The sequence below is a fragment of the Pristis pectinata genome, chromosome 10, assembly GCF_009764475.1.
Source record: "Pristis pectinata isolate sPriPec2 chromosome 10, sPriPec2.1.pri, whole genome shotgun sequence".
Lineage (NCBI taxonomy): Eukaryota > Metazoa > Chordata > Chondrichthyes > Rhinopristiformes > Pristidae > Pristis > Pristis pectinata.
The window spans coordinates 60601259-60625069 of record NC_067414.1 but is presented as its reverse complement, the minus strand read 5'-3'; the positions used below and the strand labels follow the sequence as shown (position 1 = coordinate 60625069).

The 23811-nt window shown below is 36.0% G+C and overlaps 1 protein-coding gene across 4 annotated transcripts in view; it reads right to left on the bottom strand.

The window, feature by feature from the left end:
* agbl5 (AGBL carboxypeptidase 5) overlaps window positions 1–23811 on the bottom strand; it is an 89543-nt gene that overhangs the window by 25972 nt on the left and 39760 nt on the right. For all 4 annotated transcript variants that reach the window (XM_052024874.1, XM_052024875.1, XM_052024876.1 and 1 more), the window contains exons 12-13: window positions 18598–18804; window positions 542–657 (exon numbers count right to left, since the gene is read on the bottom strand). In XM_052024874.1, the coding sequence (XP_051880834.1) occupies window positions 542–657; window positions 18598–18804 (323 nt within the window). The remainder of the gene's footprint in view (window positions 1–541; window positions 658–18597; window positions 18805–23811) is intronic.

The window sequence follows — 23811 nt, the reverse complement described above, 5'->3', positions numbered from 1 at the left end:
TGATATTTGCAGTTTCCCCATTTAATGAGATTCAAATCTCTGTGGATTGTTGATGAAAAAGTGAGAAGTTCAGTTCTGTTTTTTTTTCTGAATGTAGTAGGCACAAAAAAATAACATAGTCATGGTCGATTTTGTTTTGCTTTCACAATGAATTCACCTGGATGTGAATTCTTTCATAACGATAAAAGCCGTGACCCCACTAGGAAAACCAATCTTCATATGTAAAGTTAGAAGATTTTCAAACTAAGTATGATGATGATAATGGATGACTCCAAAATGAGAAGGCAGTACTCGAAAATTTGAATAATTTGTCAAGATTTATAATGACTATAATTTTATTAAATAAGATTTAAAGTTTAAGTTAATAGTTGACAAATGCATTCTACAATTGTATATTGGTAATCTAATTACATTACTTAACTGCAGTTGAAGGTCAAGATGAAGTACTTGTGTCAAAGAAGACAGCAATTTAGTTTGTATTTCAAAATTAGTTTAGCAATTGTTCTTCGTATTCACAGCATTAAAATAAGTTATTTTGTACCTGCACATGGCTTGTCCTTCCAGTAACTGTAATATTTTCCAATGGCTGAGCATGTTCTAATATTTCCTGAGGAATGCCATTGTTAAATGCACCAGGCATGGTTGTGCCTTTGAACCCTAGAACGTTAATAATTGTAAATATAAGTATTCAGCACTTTGCAAGTTTTATAATCTTCACCTCTCTGTTCAACAGAATCTCAATTTTCCGAGTAGTATCTTTCCCAATTCATACAATATATTTCAGGAATTTAACTTGCTCCCAGTTCTTGCTGCTACAACTCCTTAAGTTCCACATATTTCAGGTGCTGTCACTATTTTCACTTGCACAATTCTTTAGCCATCAGTCATACTTAGCATATGTATAATATGGTTTATTCTGCAGAACAGGATGGTAATCTCATCAACAAGTTTCTTATTTCCAAACTGAGTAAGTTCCTAGCTATCTTCATGAGCTCTGTGATCTTTCTCAAAGAGCTCATGAAGATCCAAACAGAAATGGAAGTGAGCAGCTATGTTGTCATGGAGATGGTTCATAGTCTTTTGCATATATATTCTAATAGTTGGTTCTGAGGAATAGCCAATAACGTCTAGAGTTTCCAGGTCACCATGAGAAAAAGAGGAAAGACAAGAGAATGGGGAAGACAAAAGAAACTGTGACAAAAAATTATCATTCTTGGGTAATCATGTGGTACATACCTTGTGTTAAAATTTGAATATTAGTTCTGGAATTTAATCAAAGCTATTAGTGCTGCAAAAGATTTCAAGCTAACATTGGTGTCTGGATGTTTACCATTTACCACAATCAATTGTGTCAATGGAACAATGTACCTCTAATGTATACCTTTGGAAGGAAGGTAATGACAGTATAAACCTATGAATTATGAACAGGAGTTGGCCACTTCGCCTCTCAGGCAATTCCACCATTTAATAAGATCCTACTGATCTGATTTTAACTTCAATTTCACATTCCCATCTATCTGCGGTAACCTTTCACTCCCTTGCTTATCCAGTATCGACATTCCTTTGTCTTAAAGATATTCAAGGACTCTGCTTCCAAACACCATCCACCAGCCACTTTGAGGAAGTGTTCCAAAGACTCACAGCTCTCTGAGAGACAAACTTTTACCTCTAATCGAACAACTTCTTATTTTTAAACAGTGACTCCCAGTGTTTTAAATTCTCCTGCAAGAGGAAATATCCTTTTCACACCCACCCCATCAAAACACCTCCAAATCTTACATGTTTCAATTAAGTCCCTTCTTCCCTTCCAAACTCCAGCAGATACAAGCCTTGCTGTCCAACCTTTCCTCAGAAGACAACCTGCACTTTCCAACTATTAATCAACTAAACTTTCTCTGAACTGCTATTGATGCATTAACATCCTTCCTTAAATTAGGTGACCAATAGCACACACAGTACTCTAGGTCTGGTCTCAATAACACCCTATGTAGCTGAAGCATAACCTTTTGAATTTTGTATTCAATTCCAGTAATAACACTCTGTTAGCTTTCCCAGTTATTTGCAGTACTTTCATTACAGTCCTTTGCAATTCATGCACCAAGACACGTGGATCGCACTGTACCTCTAATCTCTGTAATGTTCCCTTTGTATACATCTGCAGATTCACAATTGTGTACTTGAAAAGAAGCATTTTTAGATGAAGAATCCAAGTTTGTACCAATTTATCACTACCCTGTTAATGTGCAAATCACATGATGTTCAAAACAGCAGAGAAAATCACACAAAGCTGTTGATGCATAACACTCAAAGAACAAAGATCTCTGTTCACTGGTGATAAATTAAATTATAACTACAGTGAAAAGCCTCAGGGAAGATATATAGGATCCACTAAACAGAGTTTGAAGTGCCTAAGGTTCTTTAATGAAGAAACAGGAGCTAAAAATATTATTGTTTTGCTTCAAAGAACAAAGATCACAATATACTGAGAATGCGAAAGTTGAGTGAGGACAAGATTAGTTTTCCACATTAATATCAAAAGGTATTTTAAACATATTTATCTTCCTGAATGCCAGCACCCAACGACATTCTGATTCTTAGGGGCTGGTCAAACAAAGTTTGATGGGATTGAAATTTTATCTTTAGAATGTTAATTGAAATTTAAATGAAGCAAGATTGAAGGAAGATAAACTTTGATAAGTTACTGATTTCCTCCCAAATAAAGCTATTTTATACTTAGCATTATAGACTGTGAAAGCAAATTACTTTTAGCTTCTTCAGTTGCCTTATGTCACGTACATCTCTTTTTCTTGACACCCAGAAATGTACCTTTCTTTCCTCTTGCCCACTAATCTATTCCCTTATCACTCTTCTGACTACTCTTCTGTCCTGATCAATCTTTAATTTCCCCTTGAATAACACACAGTTGCCTCCCTCTTCATTCTTCAAAGCAGTTATTGGGATCTACACCTCTGCCTCCTTATCAGCAGCAATTGGCAATGACTTAGCTGCCTGCTCAGTGCATCATGTCACATGTGGGTCTCTCTTCCCCTGCACTTGAATGTCTTGCTTTCTTCGAATTCTCTCCTCCCCTTTAAAAACCTGGGCATGTACCACTTCCAGAAGATTTATTTGCAACCCTCCCCCCTACCTTCCAAGACATCCTCTCCATCCATAATCATACTTCCTCTCTTCCCCTTGACAAGTATCCTGCCTTGAGTATCCAGCTGCCTACATTACCTTGTTTCATTTCTTCCTGTTCAATTCCTGGGCAAAAACTCTCTCCCCAGATCGCTTGTATTTAAAATTGCAGGCTTTGCCCTTCTCTTTTACTGGCATCTCTCTGCAGATCATGTCCCCTTCAATCACTTCCTCATACCCAATTTTAGTGCCCTTACCCCCAGAAAAACTTTTGTGGTCTCCTACCTGATCATTCCTCTTGTCTGGCCCCTAAAATCACTCTCAAACTCAAGGAGCGTACACTGGAGTATATCTGTCACACACAACTACTTTAGCCACTCATTCCCATTTCTGGCTGGATTATATCAGATGTCACCCTCCACCTCAGAACTCAAAATCATCACTGAAAACTAGGTCTTGGCAGCATTTCCATTTTTCATACCAATGCAGACTCCCTCCCTTGGTGCAGAAACAACACATTTCTTCCATCTCCTCTCAAACCTTTGGCTAGCCCTGAAAATCTTCTATTGCTGTCATTACCCTTTTCCAACAACCCTTATGGGATCCTATTTGAACTGCCATTGTAAATGGTTACCTCTGCCCCCTTCACTTTCAAAACAGTCATCATCCCTCCCTTCTATATCCTTGAGCTCTCTGTCTTTGCTCATTGCTACATTTGCTCAATTTTCATTTTCCCTCAAATCTTTGAAAAAGGTGCAGCCTCTCAAATAGAGTTTTTTTAAAAATCACGTTTAAATCTCTTCAGACTTCCACCCTGGTACAGAGGCAAAGCAAGCTGAACCAAAGGCACAAATGTGTAAAAGTGGCCATGGTATATTAACTTAGAAAATCTACATGGTTTCTGTGGCTCTTATGTTCTTTCTGTAATCCCAGCTGTAGCCTAAAAAAATGTTACAGATTTATCAATTCATTATTGGTTTGACATTCAACCTGCCACATCTAAAACACAGAATAACAATTGCCCTCGAGTGATTCTTAACCACCTCCTCCCCCACCCACCCAACTGCTTTTAAAAGTTACTTGCTCCATCTTTGGATTTTTCCACCTTATATGGGAAGACAAAATATGGTTGACAACAAAGAGTTGGGGGATAAAAGTATGGAAATCAATTCGAAGTATTAGAATATTAATGTTTAAAAGGAGCAAAATAAATAAGTTATGTAACAAGAAACATACTAATAAACTGACATTTTATTTATTAATTTCTTTTGGATGTGGACATTACTGACAAGACCAGCACTTATTGCCCATGCCAAACTGCCCTGAACAGATTGGCTTGCAAAGCCATTTCAGAATCAACCACATTGCTGTGGGTCTGGAGTCATGTATAGGCCAAACCAGTTAAGATGGCAGATTTCCTTCCCTGTGGACATTTGTTAACACAATGAGTTTTTCAACAATCCAGTGATATCTTGATCATTACTAATCTTTTTAAACATTTTAGATTATTAACTACATTTATATTTCATGGTGGGATCTGAACAAAGGTCTCTAGTTTGTTTGTCCAGGCCTGTGGGTTACTAGTAAGGCAATTTAATCACTGTCCCTCCACCGTCTTACTCAATCAAGGGTAATACCTAGTTTAAGTTTTCCTTTCCTTCCTTTCTTTCTTCACTGAAGAAAATTAACACTTGTATTTAAAAGATCAAAATTTGTGACCCTAGAATTTCTAAAAGGTGCAGTGAGACATTTTATATGAAGGGTCCTTTCATAGTATATAAAGCATGAATACTGAAGGAGTCTAACAGTTTGTTCAAGAAATGCAAGACCAGAAGTATGCTTATGTTTTCCTTTCAATTATAATGTCCCCAAATAATATATCTCGATTAATCGCAAGATTTGCCAAAATATTGCTAAATGTTCATAATTCAGATTGGCAAGTGTTTAAAATATGACAGAAGTTTATTCTCTATCCCTGCAACAACCTGTAGCAGAATCAAGATCCACGAAAACTAATGATTTTGATGTTGAACCTTAAAACTCAAAGGCAACCTGTCCCAGGCCTCCAGACCAGGGGCTTAAAGAGTTGAAATCAAAGTCAGCCATGTGTAATACTGAACAAATAATGAAGTAAGCTGCCTGAGCTTCTCAGGTCTAGTTATACAAGTGCCAGGCTGCAATGGGCAAACTCCCACTGGAGAGTTTGGTTCCAGCATAATTAGTCTCCTGAAGGCTTATAAGCAGCATTCTGCTACAGAAGTTGGCCATCCTTAAAACATGACTATAAAAGTGAAGAGATTTCCAGAAAGAAACAAATCTGTGGGGTTTTTTTTATTACATGCACCAATCCTGACCAGGAATGAACATTACTAAAGGGATAAATGGGCCTTATCAAAAAAGTGTTTTCCAACACTTGGCTGTTTGGAATAAAATATAAGCTGCATTTAGCCTTTGTGGAATCCTGAAGGATTCATGGCTCTCTTCCCCTGCACTCCGTTATGCCCCTCTGTGCAGGAACGTGTAGACCAGGGGTGTCCAATGACTCCACCCCACACTCCCCAAGCTTCTACCATTGTTGCAAAATATTCTTATTATGCACTTGGGAAGCAAACAGATCTCTCCTCATCAGACTGCGAGTGTAATTCTCTAGTTCCTCAGTCAAATAGCTTTCAAATACTTCATATTTGTTTTCTTGCCCAGAACATTTCATCTTCATTTCATAGCACTCGAGTAGGAAGTTTTAAAACCATACTTCCCAGCACAGACATAAACAAAGCAACTGGGCCATTATCAAGACCTAGCCAATGAAAACTCTATCATCATGAGGCCTAGGCATTGCAGTTAAATTGCACAAAGTAATTTTGTCTTGCATGATTTCAATTTGGTCCAATTGGAAATGTTCAAAGCTGATATTCAGCATGTGCCTGGACCAATATGTTGCTCTTCAATTTTTGTATTTTGTCATTTCAGTCTTCAGGACCCTTTCTTCAGAAATGTCCCTCATCCTTAAGTTAATTCAGTCCAGAGATGTCTGAAGGTGCTGCAGTTTTTGCAGTCTTGCTCCTTTCTTAAGATAGACTGAGAGGACGTGCAACCATTATTTATAAAAATGGAAAGGAACAAGATATGCTACATGAATGCAATGCCATCTGTTATCACATCACAGGCTGCTACGTTCAGGTTCACAAGTGCAAAAGTCTGAGGCTTCGGTTTCAACGGTTGAAAGCAACTTCAATCATTACTGCCAACATGAGCCAGTGAGATTTGTTTCTTTGTTCCTTCACACTTGTAAGAACCAAACATTCAGTTTGGCAAGAGTCTCAAATCATTTTCATTTGGACCAGAGAAACCCACTTTTCATCATCATTCACGCTGGAGAGTAATGCCTTCAACACTGTAACCGGATTTAAAGGAATTCCACTCCAACTATATTTGTAGCTATCTAGTTCTGCATTTGTACAATTTTCCCATCGGCACTTAATACTGACAGAAACAAAAAAAGATTTCACTCTGCATTAAGACTTCTCCAATGATGCAGGGAAAAACTTTGATCTTCCCTTACTGAATATCTACACACCTAGACTCAGCATTTCTTATTAATGGTTAGAGCTTTATGTCCTTATCAGTAAATCAGTGTAAGCAAGGCCCTCTAACCCTATCCACCATCATATGGGGCAGCTCTAAAAGTTGGTATTCAGAGCTACAATCTGCAACCACTGTCCTAATAAATATTTCATGATCAGAATAATGTAAGTAATCACTTCAGCTCACTGAACTAAATCGTTCAGGTTCTGCACTTTTTCCATTATCATCATTTCCACACTGCACAATAATGGATTTAATTTTAAAGCAGGCAAAGAACAAGATTTTAAAGCACTCCAGCGTGTCATCTGATCAGTAATAATGCCTGCTGACAAAGTGCAAGTCTCTGATTACTACACATAGCATCTGAATCAGTATTGAGCATTTCATTCTGGTAGTTCAAAAAAAATCAAGAATCCACTGAGACTCAGAATAATGTTTAATATTCCAATATTAGAACATACTTTAACACCTCCAAATCCCAAATAAAGATATTCCTCGAAGTACTGGAAAATATAGTGTCAGAAATCAAAATTTCCTTAAGAGCAAGGCTAGGTCTCCAACACTTCCCACATGCCATGAGAAGTTATATACCAAGTTGCACATTATCAAAAGATTATTTCCCCCTTCAAAAATAATTTGATCTGACAATGCAAGAATGACACTTGTGTATGCAATTTCTTTCTTACAGATGTAAGAAAGAGCTCAAATTGTCTCTCCTGCCTTCTCTGCTATTCAATGAAATCATACGTGAAAGGACACCATGCCTCCACATTTCCACTGATTCCCTTAGTATCCAAAAACCTACTGATCTCTGCCTTGAACATGCTTAACGACGAATCCTTAGCCCTGAGATGGAGAATTCCAAAGGTTTACAGCCCTCTGATTAAAGCAGTTTCTCACCTCAGTTCTAAATGACCAACCCTGATCATGCTGAATTTTAAATGTTATTTCCCAATCTTGTGGGATAGCCTCAGTAATAGAGTGCACATTGCTCCCGTTCACAAGATCAAAATTTCTTTAATTATAATATGCCCTGCAATTCATTAGCACTTTTTAAGATGTAAAAGGCAGAAGTACCTCTAATGAATAAATAACTTCAAAAGAAGCTAAATATTGTTGGCTTATTCCCCTGACAACATTCAATATTCAGAATTTAAGTCATTCAATTAGTCTTTGTGCCAAATTGCATACACGAGCTGTGATTGGACAAGGGTAGGGTGGTCAAGGGGGTTTGAAGTTGAGAAATAATCTTTAAGTAAAAGCACAACACAAAATTTGATGCAATTTGACAGATAAAATCCCAAACAAAGGCTTTCTCATCACAATAAATGTGGAACAAACATACTGAAGTGGGGGCTGAACCGTCCATCCCTCAAGAGGAGGAAACAGATCTTTCAATAGAGGGTGCTTTCAGATAGTGAGGGAAGACTTTAATTATTTTCTTGAACTAGATAGAGGTGGGGAACAAAGATTCACACATAAAAGTGCATATTCCTGGACATGTCGTAAGTTTTCTCATGTACTATAATGAAATGCTGATAATGCAACAGGACCAATGAGCCAAATAGCCAGGACACTAACAAAACCATGCAAACCACAACCTCTTCCATTCTGAATTAGCTGTCTGGGGTAAAAACAAGTTATAAAGGATGAAGACATTTTTCTGACAGTGAATGCAGACAATCGCCAAAAATATATTTATGCAATTAGTCAGGAAGTTCCTTTGATGTTTTTGGCTTCAGTTTGTGCCGTCTTAGAACCTAGTTATTTATCCTCTCTGTTGGAGTTAGAAAACTGAAGCCTTCAACTTCTTTGACTTATTGCACACCACAGCATATTTAGTAAAATTCTACCTCTTGAATACTAAGCTAAGTATTAGTTTTAGTCTTCTCTCAAGCTTCTGACAGAATACCTTCATCGCAAAATTATTTTGCCTATTTTTACCCAGCCTTAAAAAACAGAACACAACTTTTCATTTGCTGCAATGTTTTCATGTTTAACTTTGTTATGAGAATGGAATTAATAAAGGACGTGTGTTTAGAAAAATACATAAATGAACTGCTGCAGTAATCATTGCTGTTGTGCCTATAGCCAGCATTCTCAAGGAAAAATTCCAGGCTATTTAAACACAAAAGCCACATCAAAATCTATTAAAATGATCACTTGTCCTCTATTGTGACAGAGAAAATTTTCTAACTGAATTTGGCACAAGACCATTACATCTAATTTTCCTCTATCAAACACAAATTTAACAGTGTACTAAGAAAAAACTCAGATACATGTTTAAGATCAGTCTGAAGGGTATTTATCATGATGACACACAGACGAGAAAAAGGTCAAGAAGCATAATTCGTTTTGGTAACTGTTCCAAACTTGGCTGCCTTCATTAATGGGGCAGTAGGAAGAGTAGGTTACATACTATTAAAATGGATGCAACAATATGCATTTTAGTGGCATTGCTAAAGCCAACCTTCATCACTTTATATTTCTTGTATACTGGTGACACCATTTGACATTTTAATGACAGGAAGTTGCAAGATCCATTTAGGAGGCAAGTAGGAAATAACAGGAAGTTGTTGAGTGTCTTCCACAATTTGCATCCTGATGAGATATCAAATATATCAACGATCTATTAACTTTTGCCAATTGATTATATTTGAGACAAAATGTTTGATACCAGGCATTACATGCCATCCTCTTACAATGTTTGTTTTTGATGTGCCTGGCAGAGCACTTGGCTGAACAAAGCAGGGGCGTTATATGATATTACACCCAGGGCATGGGGAAACAGAAGCCTGAGTTTCGCTCTTGACCGTGAACCACCATTCAACAAAATAATGGCAGATTTGAACTTTGGCCTCAAGTACACTTTCCTGTCTGATCAAGGTGTCACACATAGGCTTAAAGTCACAGGAATAGTCTCAAGAACACATTGGGATGCAGGTTTCAGCCCACAACAGCAATAGGGGTTCCTTTTGCTATTTTATGGCCCATGCATCAAGATGGAATTAATAAATTGCAATATTTAAGACTAGAATACTGATGCAGCAGTTAGATCACAGTAGCGTGGGTTTCCTCTGGGTGCTCCGGTTTCCTCCCACATTCTAAAAGACGTACAAGTAGGTCAATTTGGGTTTAAAATGGGTGGCGCGGACTCGTTGGGCTGGAAGGGCCTGTTACCACGCTGTAAGTAAAATTTATAATTTATAGAAATACCAGTTAATTTAGTTTTTTTTAAAATCAGCGTTACTCAAGCAGATTTTTGTCAGTTTGCACTAACTGTAAATGCAGCATTATTTGACAACATTTAAAGATAGTCATTAAGTGTAGAATTTTGATGTCCTGTTTATAATACTAATGACAAATCAACAGGAAATCACAAAGCACTTTATCATAAAACAGGGTTGTTTTCACTTTTGGTGGTGACAGAAAGCTGGTGATATCAAATTGGCAGCAATTTAAACACCCAACCAAATTTTCCTTTCTCAAGTGCTCAACAGGTATCTGATTTACATCACCTGTTTGCTGCCAGTGCTGAAAATTAAAATTATTCCCATGATGAGATTATTCCTGATGAGATACGAGATGGGCCAGAAACCAGATGGTTGATCATTACATAAATTAAGAGACAATCAGTTTATTAGATTAGATTGCAACCAGTTCTTGCCATCTAGCATAAAAGTACTGTATGTATTCAACAGCTTGGTTGGCCAAATAAAAACCTGAAGCATCCCGCAACTGGGGGCGGAAATGACGGCTTTACACGTTCTTTATTTATCTAACTCAAAGACAAATTGATTCTTATTTGGGTGTTGAATGTGTATAACATATAACAGAGGATCTGATGACCAGTGTAACCAGGAGAGATGGGATTGGTTTTTAAAAATTGTACAAGGATATCTATGAATCTTCATAAAGCCTATGTTGATTCATATATTTCACATATAGTTGGTTTACACTTGTCCTTCACCTCAATGGAATGCTGTAATTGGTCTTCCACAGATGTAAAAATAACCAAGCCAGCATACACACAGAGTGGGCCTTAACTGCATTATTAAATAGAACAGCACACACCAGATCAGAAAGGATAACGTCCTCTTACCAGAGTGATCAGTGATGCTGATCCCAAGAAGTCGATGAAAACCACTGAGATTTGCAATGTGTCACATTCAATGCAGTTACTATTACAGGTCTTCAATATCCCTTTGCTTCCAGTAAGTTCACAGATTTTCTAAAATACTGCATTCTTATTTTTGTATCCTCCCCATGAAAAAAAATCAATTAATAAGAAGATGCTCTATTGACATCACCATCAAGGCCTGTGAGTGATTTGGTAGAAATTCCCTCTGATGAACATCCACGTCCACTTGGATGATGACTGTTCAGAAGCCAAATCTTCAAAAATTAGTGCTCCTAGCACTGAATTTTAACAAACTCTGAAGTGCCAAATCAAATCTGATTCCTGATCAGTGGAATTTGCGCCCCTCACTACATAGTCAGTTAAACTATTCTCACCTTTCTGCAAAGTCCCCAACTCCATTACACAGTTTGGTGAGAAAAACAGTTCAGGACTATATCCTACCAAATACCGATAACAAGACTGTTTTGGCAGGAGCAAAGTAGGTTAAACTGCCTTCAGACTAATGTCCACCATTTAACTAAAAACGAATCAGTGCACAAACAGGCTGTTGATTTATACAAAAATAACAAAAAAATAAGAACAGAAAATGCTGGAAAAACTCAGCAAGTTGGGCCACATCTGTAGGAAGAGATGAACTGTTAACTCTGGTTCTATTTCCACTGATGCTAAGTATTTCCAGTTTCTGTTTTTATTGTGATTTATACACGTTGGTTCTTATGTGTGCACGCATGATCACACAGAAAAAAGGGAACAATACAAGAGAAAATATTTTTTGAAAACGTACAAATAAAGTTTATTTACCAAAAACACACATCTGAAAAAACTTCACAAACTCCACAAGAATAACAAAATGATTGAAGGATGTTCAAATTACACAGCTAAGCAATTGGCATGAAAATGTCAATTACTCATAGGAGTACCAATATATTCTTAAAGATATCGAATGCAATCAGCCAAGCACTAAAGGAAAAATTACAAACTTTAACATTTCCAAAAATTTTCCTGCTTGCTTTGGCACTTGTGCTAATAAAAATGATGGACCTACTGTATACAATAGATCACAAACCTTGTGCACCCACACCCTTCCTCTAAGCAGGAGCAAATTATTCATTCTGAAGGTGACCATTTTCAATTTCAAAATGAATATTCTGTTATTTTATATCTTGCTCATTTCTGAATTGTTCTTACCTTACCTTGTACCATAAAGCATTCTGCAGTTTCATCCCCATATCCCCTGCCCCTCAACAGGATATTTCATTTTCTAGCATATGAAGAAAATAAAAGAAATAAAGCACAAGCACTGGTTGCACTGTATTTCTCAAATAATTCTATGCAAAACTACAACAGTAAAAGCACAATCTAAAATTACTTTCAATGTAAATGGCAATTTTATTTATCGAACTACAAATTCAATGTGAAAAGTATGAAAAATTGTTCAACACTGTTGGTTCATCTTTAACTCCTTCAAAACCTTCTTTGTAGAATCAGATAAATACTAATAAAAAATCCAACTGCTGCAAAATAGTTTGTCAGTTTACAATTTTTGGCATGTTTTCAAACCCAAACTATCAGAGGGAATGCACTGAACCGAGACAAACACTTCAATGACAATAGGGGTCGTGAAATGGTTTAACTTGTCACTTAACTCACTATGAGCTCGGAATCAAGCTGTGCCACTGAGATAATACCACTTGTGTGCACTCAACTTAATTGCCACTAAAAAAAAAGCACCAACATTTACATACACAGTGTCATCTGAGGCATCTGTTTGTGATATGTAGTTTTAAGCTACAAAAAGGTCATAACTTCGGCATTGTTTACCGAATTATTAAATTACAACAGTCAGCTTATTAAATGTAGAAAATTCTGAAGTCTTGCGTATACTTGCACAAGGTTCCACCTCATGTGCATTACCTACAGACAAGAACTGAATGTTCTCATTACAAGTATAAATTTCAAACAATCTGACAGCAAACCAATGCAATTTTAAACATCGGAAAAATCACCAATCCTATCCAATACCCAGTCCTGAAAAGTAAATGTTAAAAAAAAGACAAATCTAGTAAACCCCCAACTTAGTTTTCAAATATTTCTGAATACATTTATAAACTAGAATCTTTTACAAGACAAAGTCAATAAAATTATTCTGATGAAATTTTCACAGCTGTTCAAATGATCCCTCCAGAGAATTACATCAAACATAAACAAAACAAGGAGTAGTTATTTGAAAGAAACCCTGACTTGTTATTTTAGCATAAAGCATATTATCTTACATGTAGATGAGCAGTAGAATCAGTTAGCTGATGTAATGGTACGAAGTTCACTTTGTTAACCAGTAAATCAGACTCTAATTGAAAGAATTCACATGTTTTACTGGAATTATATTATATATATATAAAAATCAGGCTCTTATCAATACATTACAATTGTTTCAACAGCAACTTCAGTTCTAGTTCCAGTTTTCTTTTGTTTTCAGGATATTACCATGAAGAACATTTTGGCCACATTAAAAAATACCAAAATGCTCTCAAAATTTTATTATGAAAATTTGGCACCCACTGCCAAATATCATCACATAACTATTAGCAATATAACCATGAATGTTACAGTTAAAACTTCTCAAACTTCTCCAATGTCATGTATATAAATTAGTGTGAATGTAGAGACTGAGGAATGGAAATTTGCAGAAAGAACAACAATAGGACATGGGAGATAAATCCTCATTTCCAATGAAACATATGCTTTTACACTTCAGAATAGGAAAACAAATTGAATTCAGGCCATTTAGATCCTTCCTTCAAAGTGCTTCATATATTGCCCAGAATCAATTACTGTTAAATAAATGTATATTAGAGGAGCAAAAATAGAGAGGTGGGCTCTAATCAAAAGTGCTTTTGCAATCATATTTGGATTCATGGGTGAGATACCAAATTTCAGTATACAATGTTCAGTATATATGTACTTTTACACCAGAATCCGTTTTACTGCATCAACTGAAACAAGGAATTATGAATAAATGTGTACTAACATTCACAAGATTCATCACAGTAATAAATCCACAAGGAAATAGTTTTAATATCAGTTGTTTCAATTCTTGCCTGAATTATTCACGTTCCATCTGCCGTCTAATAACAACCGACAAAACACACGGCATCTTCCATGTTCACACTCAACATTATAATTCATCAATCTGGCCTCCTTCACTTCTCAACTTACAACTGTCTAATAGGTTAGAAAACGTGACTCATTTTATGAATAAATATCTTCATAAAAGAAAAAGTGTTTTTTAACATAAAGTGCAATGCGACAAAACAAAGTTTTTTAATAAAGGGATGATTTTTAATCATTAAAAATCGACAATAAACAAACTTGAATGATAGTTTACCCTCAACAGAAAAATAGCTATCTTGATTCCTTCACTTCAGTCAAGAATTGCTTCAATGAAGTGAATATTTTTATATTGCAGTGCATCTTGCATTTGAATTTGCCTTTAAGGCCATATTTCAAGTCCTTACTTTGTTTACTGAGTATCTTGTACATTTACTATAATATTATAACTAGAAAAAAAATCAGTGAAACAAATAATGATGGTTACAGCCTGGGATGGAATAAATAAAATTACATACACCAAATTCAGATCTATTGCTATAAGATAAATTAGACAAGAATGGGTCTTTATTCAAAAATCATGCACACATGAATACAGTGTAGCATGAGAAAAGAAAGGATAGTTTGATCCCAGTTCATGTAACTAATTTCCATAATCAAAAGCTTAAACTGCCCTTGGGTTTGATTCTCTCTTCTTAGTAGAGGTGGAAGGAACAGAGTGTGATCACTTGACTTACTCAAAAATGCACTAACCAAAACTTTCATAGAACTTTGCTGGTGTTAGATACATTTAGTTCATAAATCTTCTTCATGACTTTGATCAGACCATGGTTGATATTTTGTTTAAAATTTGTAATCGTTAATCTCAACTAAATTGTTTACAGGTTCCAATCATCACCTTCAATCTCAAAAGACAATGTGCTCTCAACTCCTATTATCTCTGGAATAGACTAAGATATGTAAATTAAGATGCTTCAATTTGCACGTAGTATAAATTTGGAGACTCTCAAATTGAGATGCTGTCCATTATATAATATTCCAATACATTAATGGGGAATGGTCACAAGCATTCATGCTCGATATTGAAGTTCAAACTCTGGATTCAAAAGATGCAATCCAGAGCCAAGGGACATTAAAGAACCACTGTGCCAATTGGGAAATACAATTCCTTTTACTGCTATAACTAAAGTTTTAAGTAACTTTATATTGCACTTCCATACGCAAACTATACAGCAAGCTAAAAATACTCCTTGGAAAAAAATTCATGCCTGCCATTTTGGACATCCGAGCATTGCCAGCAAATGGCATAAGGATTCATTCTCCTTTTAAATTGGATTCCACACAATATGTAATGAAACTCAAAGGTTTTATAATGGTTTCAGACCAAACCTCAGCTGCTTTTTGATCAATAAACACCAGATGTATGAAACTACATAACTCTTGATCTTATCTTGCAAAAAGTGAGGATTTATCAATGGCATGCTGTGATAATGACATCATATTGGTCATCATCATTAAGTTCACACAATGAATCTAGAATAAATCTAACATGCCTGTGGTGGTGATCATTCTGTTGGTTCCTGCACCACATACTGTGGTATTGGGAGCAATTGATTCTTTCAATATGTATACGATGTAATACACATATGAGGTAGAATCATGGAAAATACAGAATAGGAGGCAGCTGTGCAGCATTGCTCAGTGTGACAACAAATTTAAATAGGTCCGCACATCAATTTGCTATTTTGAATGCCATAGTATTCAAAACATGTTTGAATGGCTAGATTTACACAAATAATATCTGAAGTAACCTTTTCTTAATATTGGTACATCAAATTCAAAAAGTGGATGTTTATGCACCTACAATTTTATAGTTCCAGTTGTATTAAACATAAAACAACTTAATTATGATAACTATACTACTTATTTACAGTCCTTGTACATGCCATCTCTATACTATATATATATGCACAACAGTATGAATGACAATCTCATCACTGCCAACTGACCTTTTCAGCATTGCACTGAAGGCCAGATAATTTCAACTTAATGATTATATATCAAATATTACAGGAAGCTCCTGGCTTATGCTCCTCACATCTTCAATACTGAAAACTCAGTCAAATAAGAAATAACCTGCTTTTAATTAGAGCCCTTCATCACCTCAGGATGTGCCAACATACTCTGTAGCCAATTACCTTTGAAGCACTGTCACTGTTGCAATGACTTTTGACTTGTACACAGCAAAGTCCTATAAACAACAATGAGATAAACATCCAGATAATTTGCTTTACCCTGAGGGATAAAAATTGACCTGGGCATTGAGAGAACCCCCTTGTTCTCTGTACCATGCCACTGCCTCTCAAGTGTGGGAAATGAGGATGTCCTTTCTGAATAACAACTCCTCTCCACTGTTGCATTCTTTGCCCGGCAAAAAAATGCTCAAGTCTCCAGGGTGGAACCTGAATGCAGAAAATTTGAAAGATCTAAAAGCTTCTGACAAAAAAAATCTGTTAAATTGTTGAGCCCTCACCCTTAGTCTATAACCCTTGGTTTTAGACTTTCCAGCCTGAGAAAGTAACATCGCAGCATCTACCCTGTCAATCCCTCTCAAAAATATGTATTCTTCTAAGCTCCAGTGAACAGAGGATTATTTTATGAAAAGTGGTACTCCCTCCAGGAATCCATCTAGTGAACCAACACTGCACCAAATCAAAAATCCAGCACACTTCTATCAATTAAAATTTAATCTACTGACTTGTTAACATTAATTTGCAATCTCATTCACCATTATCTGAGTTAATTGTATTGCCAGCACATTTTGATATGATGTCCCACACCAAATTACCTTTTTGAGAGAAGGCACAAAAGCATTCAAGCACATACGACAGGAAGAAAGATACCCATGAATTTCTAATTGTTTTCTGCCATTTAACTTCCTTTCTATCCATATTCAGACACTGTTATATTAATTTTATGGGTGCTTCTCATTGGCACCTCAACAAAACACTTTTGAAAAATTATTTTCCACAATCTGTACATAATTAACAGAATGTTCCAGTATTTGTATTGACTTATGGTAGCTGAGACAATCCTGATATTAAGCTGCTCTTCGGCAATTACCTGATTTTTTTACTTTGGGAACGATAATGTTACCTTCTTATGCTTTCACATTACTTACAGATCTAGGAATGATATTGTGCAAAATGAAGAATTTTGCAATATCTCAAACCAAACCAAGATCACTTTTTCAACATCCTATCAATAATTAAAGGATGGTATCCTTCTATGTTTTAATAAAGTTATAAATATGTTGCATTTCAGCAGTATATTGCCATTCCAAGATGTGAACATTTCAAATTTTATATCTGTGTCTCCAAATGAGGCTAATTTTTTTCTCACTAATTAGTTCTCAGCTGGAATATCACATAGAGTATTATGACTGAGTTCAAATTTCCCATGCTAAAGACGAGTTGGAAGGAACAAAGAAAAGGGGCTACCAGCCACAATGGAAATGCGAGTGGATGTGGGGACCGGACCAGCTCAGTTCCAGATGTCCTTCAGTTGCTCAACTGCCCTTCCAAATAAAGAACAGTCCTTACATGACAACAGGCAGAGGTAACAGGACAGCAGGACTTCTGATTATGGAATTGCATCAAAAGGTAGGATACGAGTTGGGGTAGGGGGGAATCTCAATAATGAAAAGAAAGATTGTTACAATGAACATAAGCTCCTTGATTTTAGTGGAGAGTGGGGCTAGAAACTTATTTCTTAGATGTTAAATAGAAAATACATACTGTAAATCAGTAAATAATAACCCACCTAGAGACCAACAAATATAGATATAGCAAACAACTAAAACGTGCAAATTGTGTAAATGTGCAAATTGTGTAAACAAATGAATATGCTTTAAAATGTCAGTTATATATTCCCTTCCCTATGTAAAGTAATTCTTAATAATATTGAAACCTACAAGCCAAAATTTTTTTTTGCTCCCCTTTGGTGATGTTAAGCACACAAAGCATGGTTGTATTTGAGGAAAAATCAAAAAACATTGAATAATGAATCCCTTGGTTACATGGGACAACTATAAAATATAATGTCTTTCAAAGTGATACTTAAACTTCTTCACTTAGTTTGTTTAATGATAATTTGTCAACACTGAAAACAACATACTTTTACGGCAATGTTATTCACCAATATTCAAAATGAGGAAAAAAGGTAAATTTGATATTGCATTTTGTGATAGAACAGACCTTTTAATCGACTTGTGGAACTGAATGCACAACCAATTGTTATATCAGGAAAGCCTTAAAAGAATAGAATCATGTTGGTCCCTCACTCTTGCAACAGTTTCTAGAAATAAAATATGAAGGTATATACTTTCCTTCTGTTAGTCATATTTTATCCTCAATTCTGATTTTCCCTTCCTTGCTGGCTCTTGATTCTATATGAAGATCCCAAAATTCTGTTCCTTTCATTCAGAAATCCCAGGGAAGGAACATTCGGGTCAAGCAGAGGTGACAGGTGTTTGCTTAAGGCTTCATTCAACAGACTTGGCTTGGAATTGGATTTCAGAGATGGGTAACACTTGGATATGCTTTGAGTTTTGATTGCATACAAACCTGCCACATTGAAGGACGTTGGAAGAGTACAGGACCCTAAATTGGAAGGCTGGACTTGGGATGGGTCTCTTGAAGATCCAAGGGAGACAGTCGTAGGGCACTGCATGTATCGATAGGTAGGAGAACTATGCTGGCTGCTGGGGTTGTTGACTGCTGCTGCTCGCAACATGGCCTGATGCTGACGACGCTTCTCCTGTGCTCTAGTTTCTAAGTGAATAAAACACAAAAGCTACAAAATTAATGAACTGTAATTCTACATGCTACTTTCACCTGAAAGAATTTAAGTCGGAAAACTGTAGGAATTAAGATTATGCCAAGCTCACTTACGTACATACAATGCTCATTTCAAGTCTCACAGCAAGCAAACCCTGTGTGGCAATTTAGGTAATAATTTTACATGGATTTCAAGTGTAAAGAATTCATAAAATTACCAAGGAGATACACGACTTACTTATCTGTCCAACATTATTTGCTTGCTGCATTACTTTAAGCAATTTTTTTAATCCTAGTTTTTATACAAAAGTGAACAATCCTGGAAGGCAAAGCAGCTATATTTCAGCTAATACAATGTATGGAAGATATTCACTCTCACCTAAATGTAATACTCTCCAAATAGTGAATGATCAAATATGGGTTCTGTTCTTAAGTGCTTAATATAACACTGAAGCAAAAAATAATCAAGCCCTTCAAATGTTTCCAGACTTCAATAAATTGTAGAAGAGTTCAGAATGTAGTTGACACTAGCTTACTGAAAAATTAAAAAAAATATGGTCTTCAATTTTCTTCTGGTGAAGCCAACGAGTGTCAATAACAGGCTTTCCACTCAAATATGTATGCTTATTCTGTGTTCTCTGGTGCATTGATTATACTACCAAGAATCTTGTAATCTTTTGGCATGGGATTATTTAAACATTAGTTCGATGTAACCATAACGATTAGCTTCAGTGTTTTCAACTGATGTACATTTTTTTAAAAATCTATAAGTAATTACTAAATCAATAGCTCAAAGTTTAGTGCATCAAAGGGCACGAGTTCTTCCATGAGCAATTCCAAAGCAGAATATGCTTAGTTAGCTTGATTCCTGTTTATTTGTTTTACTTTGTGATATCCAAAATGAGTAAACACTGGATTCCTTATGGGAGCTATGTAACTGTGTGATAACGATTATTTAAAAGAGATGGTACACAAACAAGGAATAAAATGTTGTCATATACTTGTACTTATCAGATACTGTACTGATCAAGTTCTATCTGAAATCTACATTTAAAAAAAGGTATTCAATAATGAGTCTCTTTCCTTCTCCCTTCCACATACTAACTGTGACCTGAGTCAAGAACTAGCAGTTCATCTTTAACTCAGTCATAATGACAAATGCACTCTTGTAAGGTTGTGATGTTGCCTATGAGACAATAGCAAATATAGTAACTGGCTCATTGTATGACTTTGGATGAATGCTTAAAAGTCAAACCCAGCATAATTATTTTGGAGATGGGGTTTATTCAAATAAAAATTGTTTATGAAAGATAAACATATCCTTAGGCTGGGGTCACGGCCAAACATGCTCTCCAAAGTATTAATATTATATTAATTAACATATCCAAGTTTAAACATGGATATAATTAGGATGAAGCACAAAGTTCATTATTTTCTCTTGGCTGTACAATACACAAGAGCAATTTAGTGAACTAACCTTGATGCTGTGTCCAAAGGTTGGAGGGTTTAATCTCTCTCATTTTTCAAGATTTTACATTTTGCACTATTCTTCAGATTCTCCCATGCATTGTCATATGTTTGCAATTCTTCAGGTAGTGTAGCAACCTGAACTGCATATAGCATTCCAAATGTGGTCTGAGAGATGCCCTACAGTGTCAGCAGGTTCCTGTTTGTATCCTGTTTTGACTATATATTCCAACGTTTTTGTTAGTTTTGTTTTTGAAATTATTTTACTCCTTATTCTCACAATGGACAGTTGTAAGATCACTGTTACTTCTGGGTCCTCCAGTATCATTGAGAACCCATGTCAAATGTTACTCATGTCTAAATGCAACACAATCAATACTAAAAGTCTTATATTTCTGCCTAAACCCTCATGTAAATGCCCTGTTGCATCAATAACCCTCAGTTATAAACATAACCAACATTAAACAAATTTAAATGCATTTCATATTAGAAATAGACTGAGTGGGTACCAAACAATAGAAGAAATTAATGGGATGACCACCAACTTGTTAAAAAGGTAAATCCAGTAATTTAAAAAAAAATGATGTAGTATTAAAGTGTCAGAGGATACAGAAATGGAGTTTGATGTAATCAGGCAAACATAGCCAATGCAAGAACAAAATACTACAGATGCTGTGAATCCAAAATAAAAACTATTCTGAAAATACTTAGATCAAGCAGCATTTGTGGAGTTAGAAAAAGTACTGCTTCAAGTCATTGCTCTTCTATTAGAAGTTCATTGCATTAGAACATTAACTCAATTTTTCTTTCATGGCTGCTGCTTGACCTAAGTAATTCCAGCATTTTCTGTATTCAGCTGATGGGTAGGATAAAGATGTGATGTGGGGCAGAGGAGGTGGACCTGCTGAAATGCATTAAAAGCTACAATAAGGGAATTAAAGAGATTGGGAAGGATGGTAGAAGATGAACATATATAGCTTGATGTTTGTGGAAGTTGAGGATGGAACAAATGAAAGGGCAATTGGAATGGCTGAGTAAATTGGTGACAAGTTTTTGTGAAGATTTCAGAAACATATTTGTGTGGCGAGGGAAGCTTTGTTGCAGAATTAAAAATGAGCATTATAGGTTCATGTAGGATGTTCATCAAGGGGTATATGTGGCCTAGTTAACTTTGATCAGGTAGCTGAAAAGAGGTATGGACTCAATATTAAATTGCAGACTCTATAGAGACACCCGAAATTATATATTTGGTCATCCCAGTGTTAAGTTAAACTTGTGTTTTAGTTATGATTCACTCTCCTTTGGATAGCCTGACAGCACAGAAAGTTGCGGTGGCAAAGCTCAGTGTCATCATGTACGTGGAAATGCCTGTGAAAACTGGAGTTGTGCTGCATATGTGCAAATAGGCATGAACCGTGAAAAGGCTGGGCAAGCAGTTGAAGCAGCAAATGATATGTTGGTCTTTGCTGCAAGGAGGTTGTGAGTACAGAGGCAAGGACATCTTACTAGAATTATTCAGATCTTGCTGACACCACACCTGGAGTAGAATGTGCAGCTTTGGATTGCTTACCTAAGAAAAGATATACTTACTGCAGGGAAAGTGCAAAGAAGAATCACCAGACCGGTTTCAGGGATGGCAGGGTTGCCACATTAGGAGAGATTGCGTAGACCAGGCCTATATTCTCTGGAGTGCAAAATTCTGAGAGTGCTCGACAGATGTAGGGAGGATGCTTATCCCTGGATGAGGGTTCTAAAACCAGGGGTCACAGTCTCAGTCTCAAGGTGCAGGGTAAGACATTTAGGTGTCTCAAGAGAAGAAATTTCTCCTCCCTGAACCTATGGAATTATCTGCTACCAAACATTGTGGAGACCAAGTCACTTAATATTATAGAAGGATATTGATAGATTTACAGACACAAAAGGCATCAAGGGACATGGGAGAGAGCAGCAATATGTCATAGTCAAAGCACAAAAACGGGCCATTGGCCCACCACCTCCATCCCAACAAGTGGAGACCCATCCATATTAATCCCATCTTCCAGCACTTGGCCTATAGCCTCTCTGCCTAGGTGATTCAAGTGTTTGCCAAGACATTTCTTAAATCAGCCATGATCATATGGAATGACGGAGCAGGCTTGAAGGGCTACATGGTGCTTCTAAATTTCTAACAGTGGAGAAATAATGGAGAATTGTCAAAGTCATATAGTTCAAGAGCAAAAGCAGATTATTAAGATTAAACCAGCAAGCATTAAAATGAGATTAGAAGAATAAATGGGCTAAAGGCCCAGAGAGGGACACAATGTTAGAAATAGTTTAACAGAGGATGATTATTTTCCCAAAAAGAGATGGATGTCAGTTTAAAAAGAAAAGGTAGCATCATAAATTGCATTTGTTTCCATGATCTTCTAGTGACCAACTTGGGAATGAAAGTATTCAACCAGGGCAAATGGCAGAAGTCCATGGAGTTACATGTTCTGGGAGTATAAAATCATTCACAGTCCTATATGAAATCTCATGATTTTGCTTTTGTAGACTACTAGCAGTTAGCTTTCCCAGAATCTGTATTCTAATCCACATTGTAAGGAAGATGCAGAATGAAGATAGGAAAAACAACAATATAGGATAAAAAGGCAGAAAGCTGATGAACTGACAACTTACCCACAAACAAATTTTCAGAATGATAAATGAAATGTCACAAATATTAACTAAATTACACTTAAATTTGCAAGAATAAAATTATGTATGAATGAAGAAATGTTTTAAATTTTCTGACCAATGCAAAGCAATTGTATGATTTTATTTCCACACCTTATTCAATGGAAAGCATTTAAATGGACCAGTGTTTTCTGCAGCAAGTAGTTTGCAATTGTTCATATGTCATTTTATTATTGTTCAAATAGTACCATCTTTACTACTTAGTTATGATCATCTTTATTGGTTCCAGGATTATGTAAAAAGTGCACTATTTGGGCAGCAAATCACAATACACACAGATTAGACATGGCCAGATTGTTGCAGGGTGTTATGCCATACCAAATCATTTGTTCTACCTATAATTGGATGTTTAAGCTTGGCTCAAGGACTCAGGAACTAAAAATGAAGAAAAGGCTAGTTAATACAGTTCAGTAAAGGTAAGGAGATAACTATTCACTTAAAAGTAGTTGCATAGCTGTGAGAAGAAGAAATTGTTAACCTTATTATCAATCTGCTAACACAAAACAAAATATAATTTCATAAAAAGGCAGATTTACCACAAAATCAAGAACAAAACATTCACATTTAAAATAATCTTCAGTTATCCTACAGCAGTTAACATAACTGCTAATGACTGACTCAGCGCATGGCAATCAAGAGAGACGCAACAGACATTACCAGACTAAATTGGCATCTAAGTTGTTAATTAAGTGTGATATTTAATGTTCAAGAGGAAAACCATATCTGATATCAGTAGCCTGCATCACAATATATACCCTGTAATTCATTTCAAAGCACATATTTTGGTGTTGTAACTACATTTCAGATTATTCAATTTAT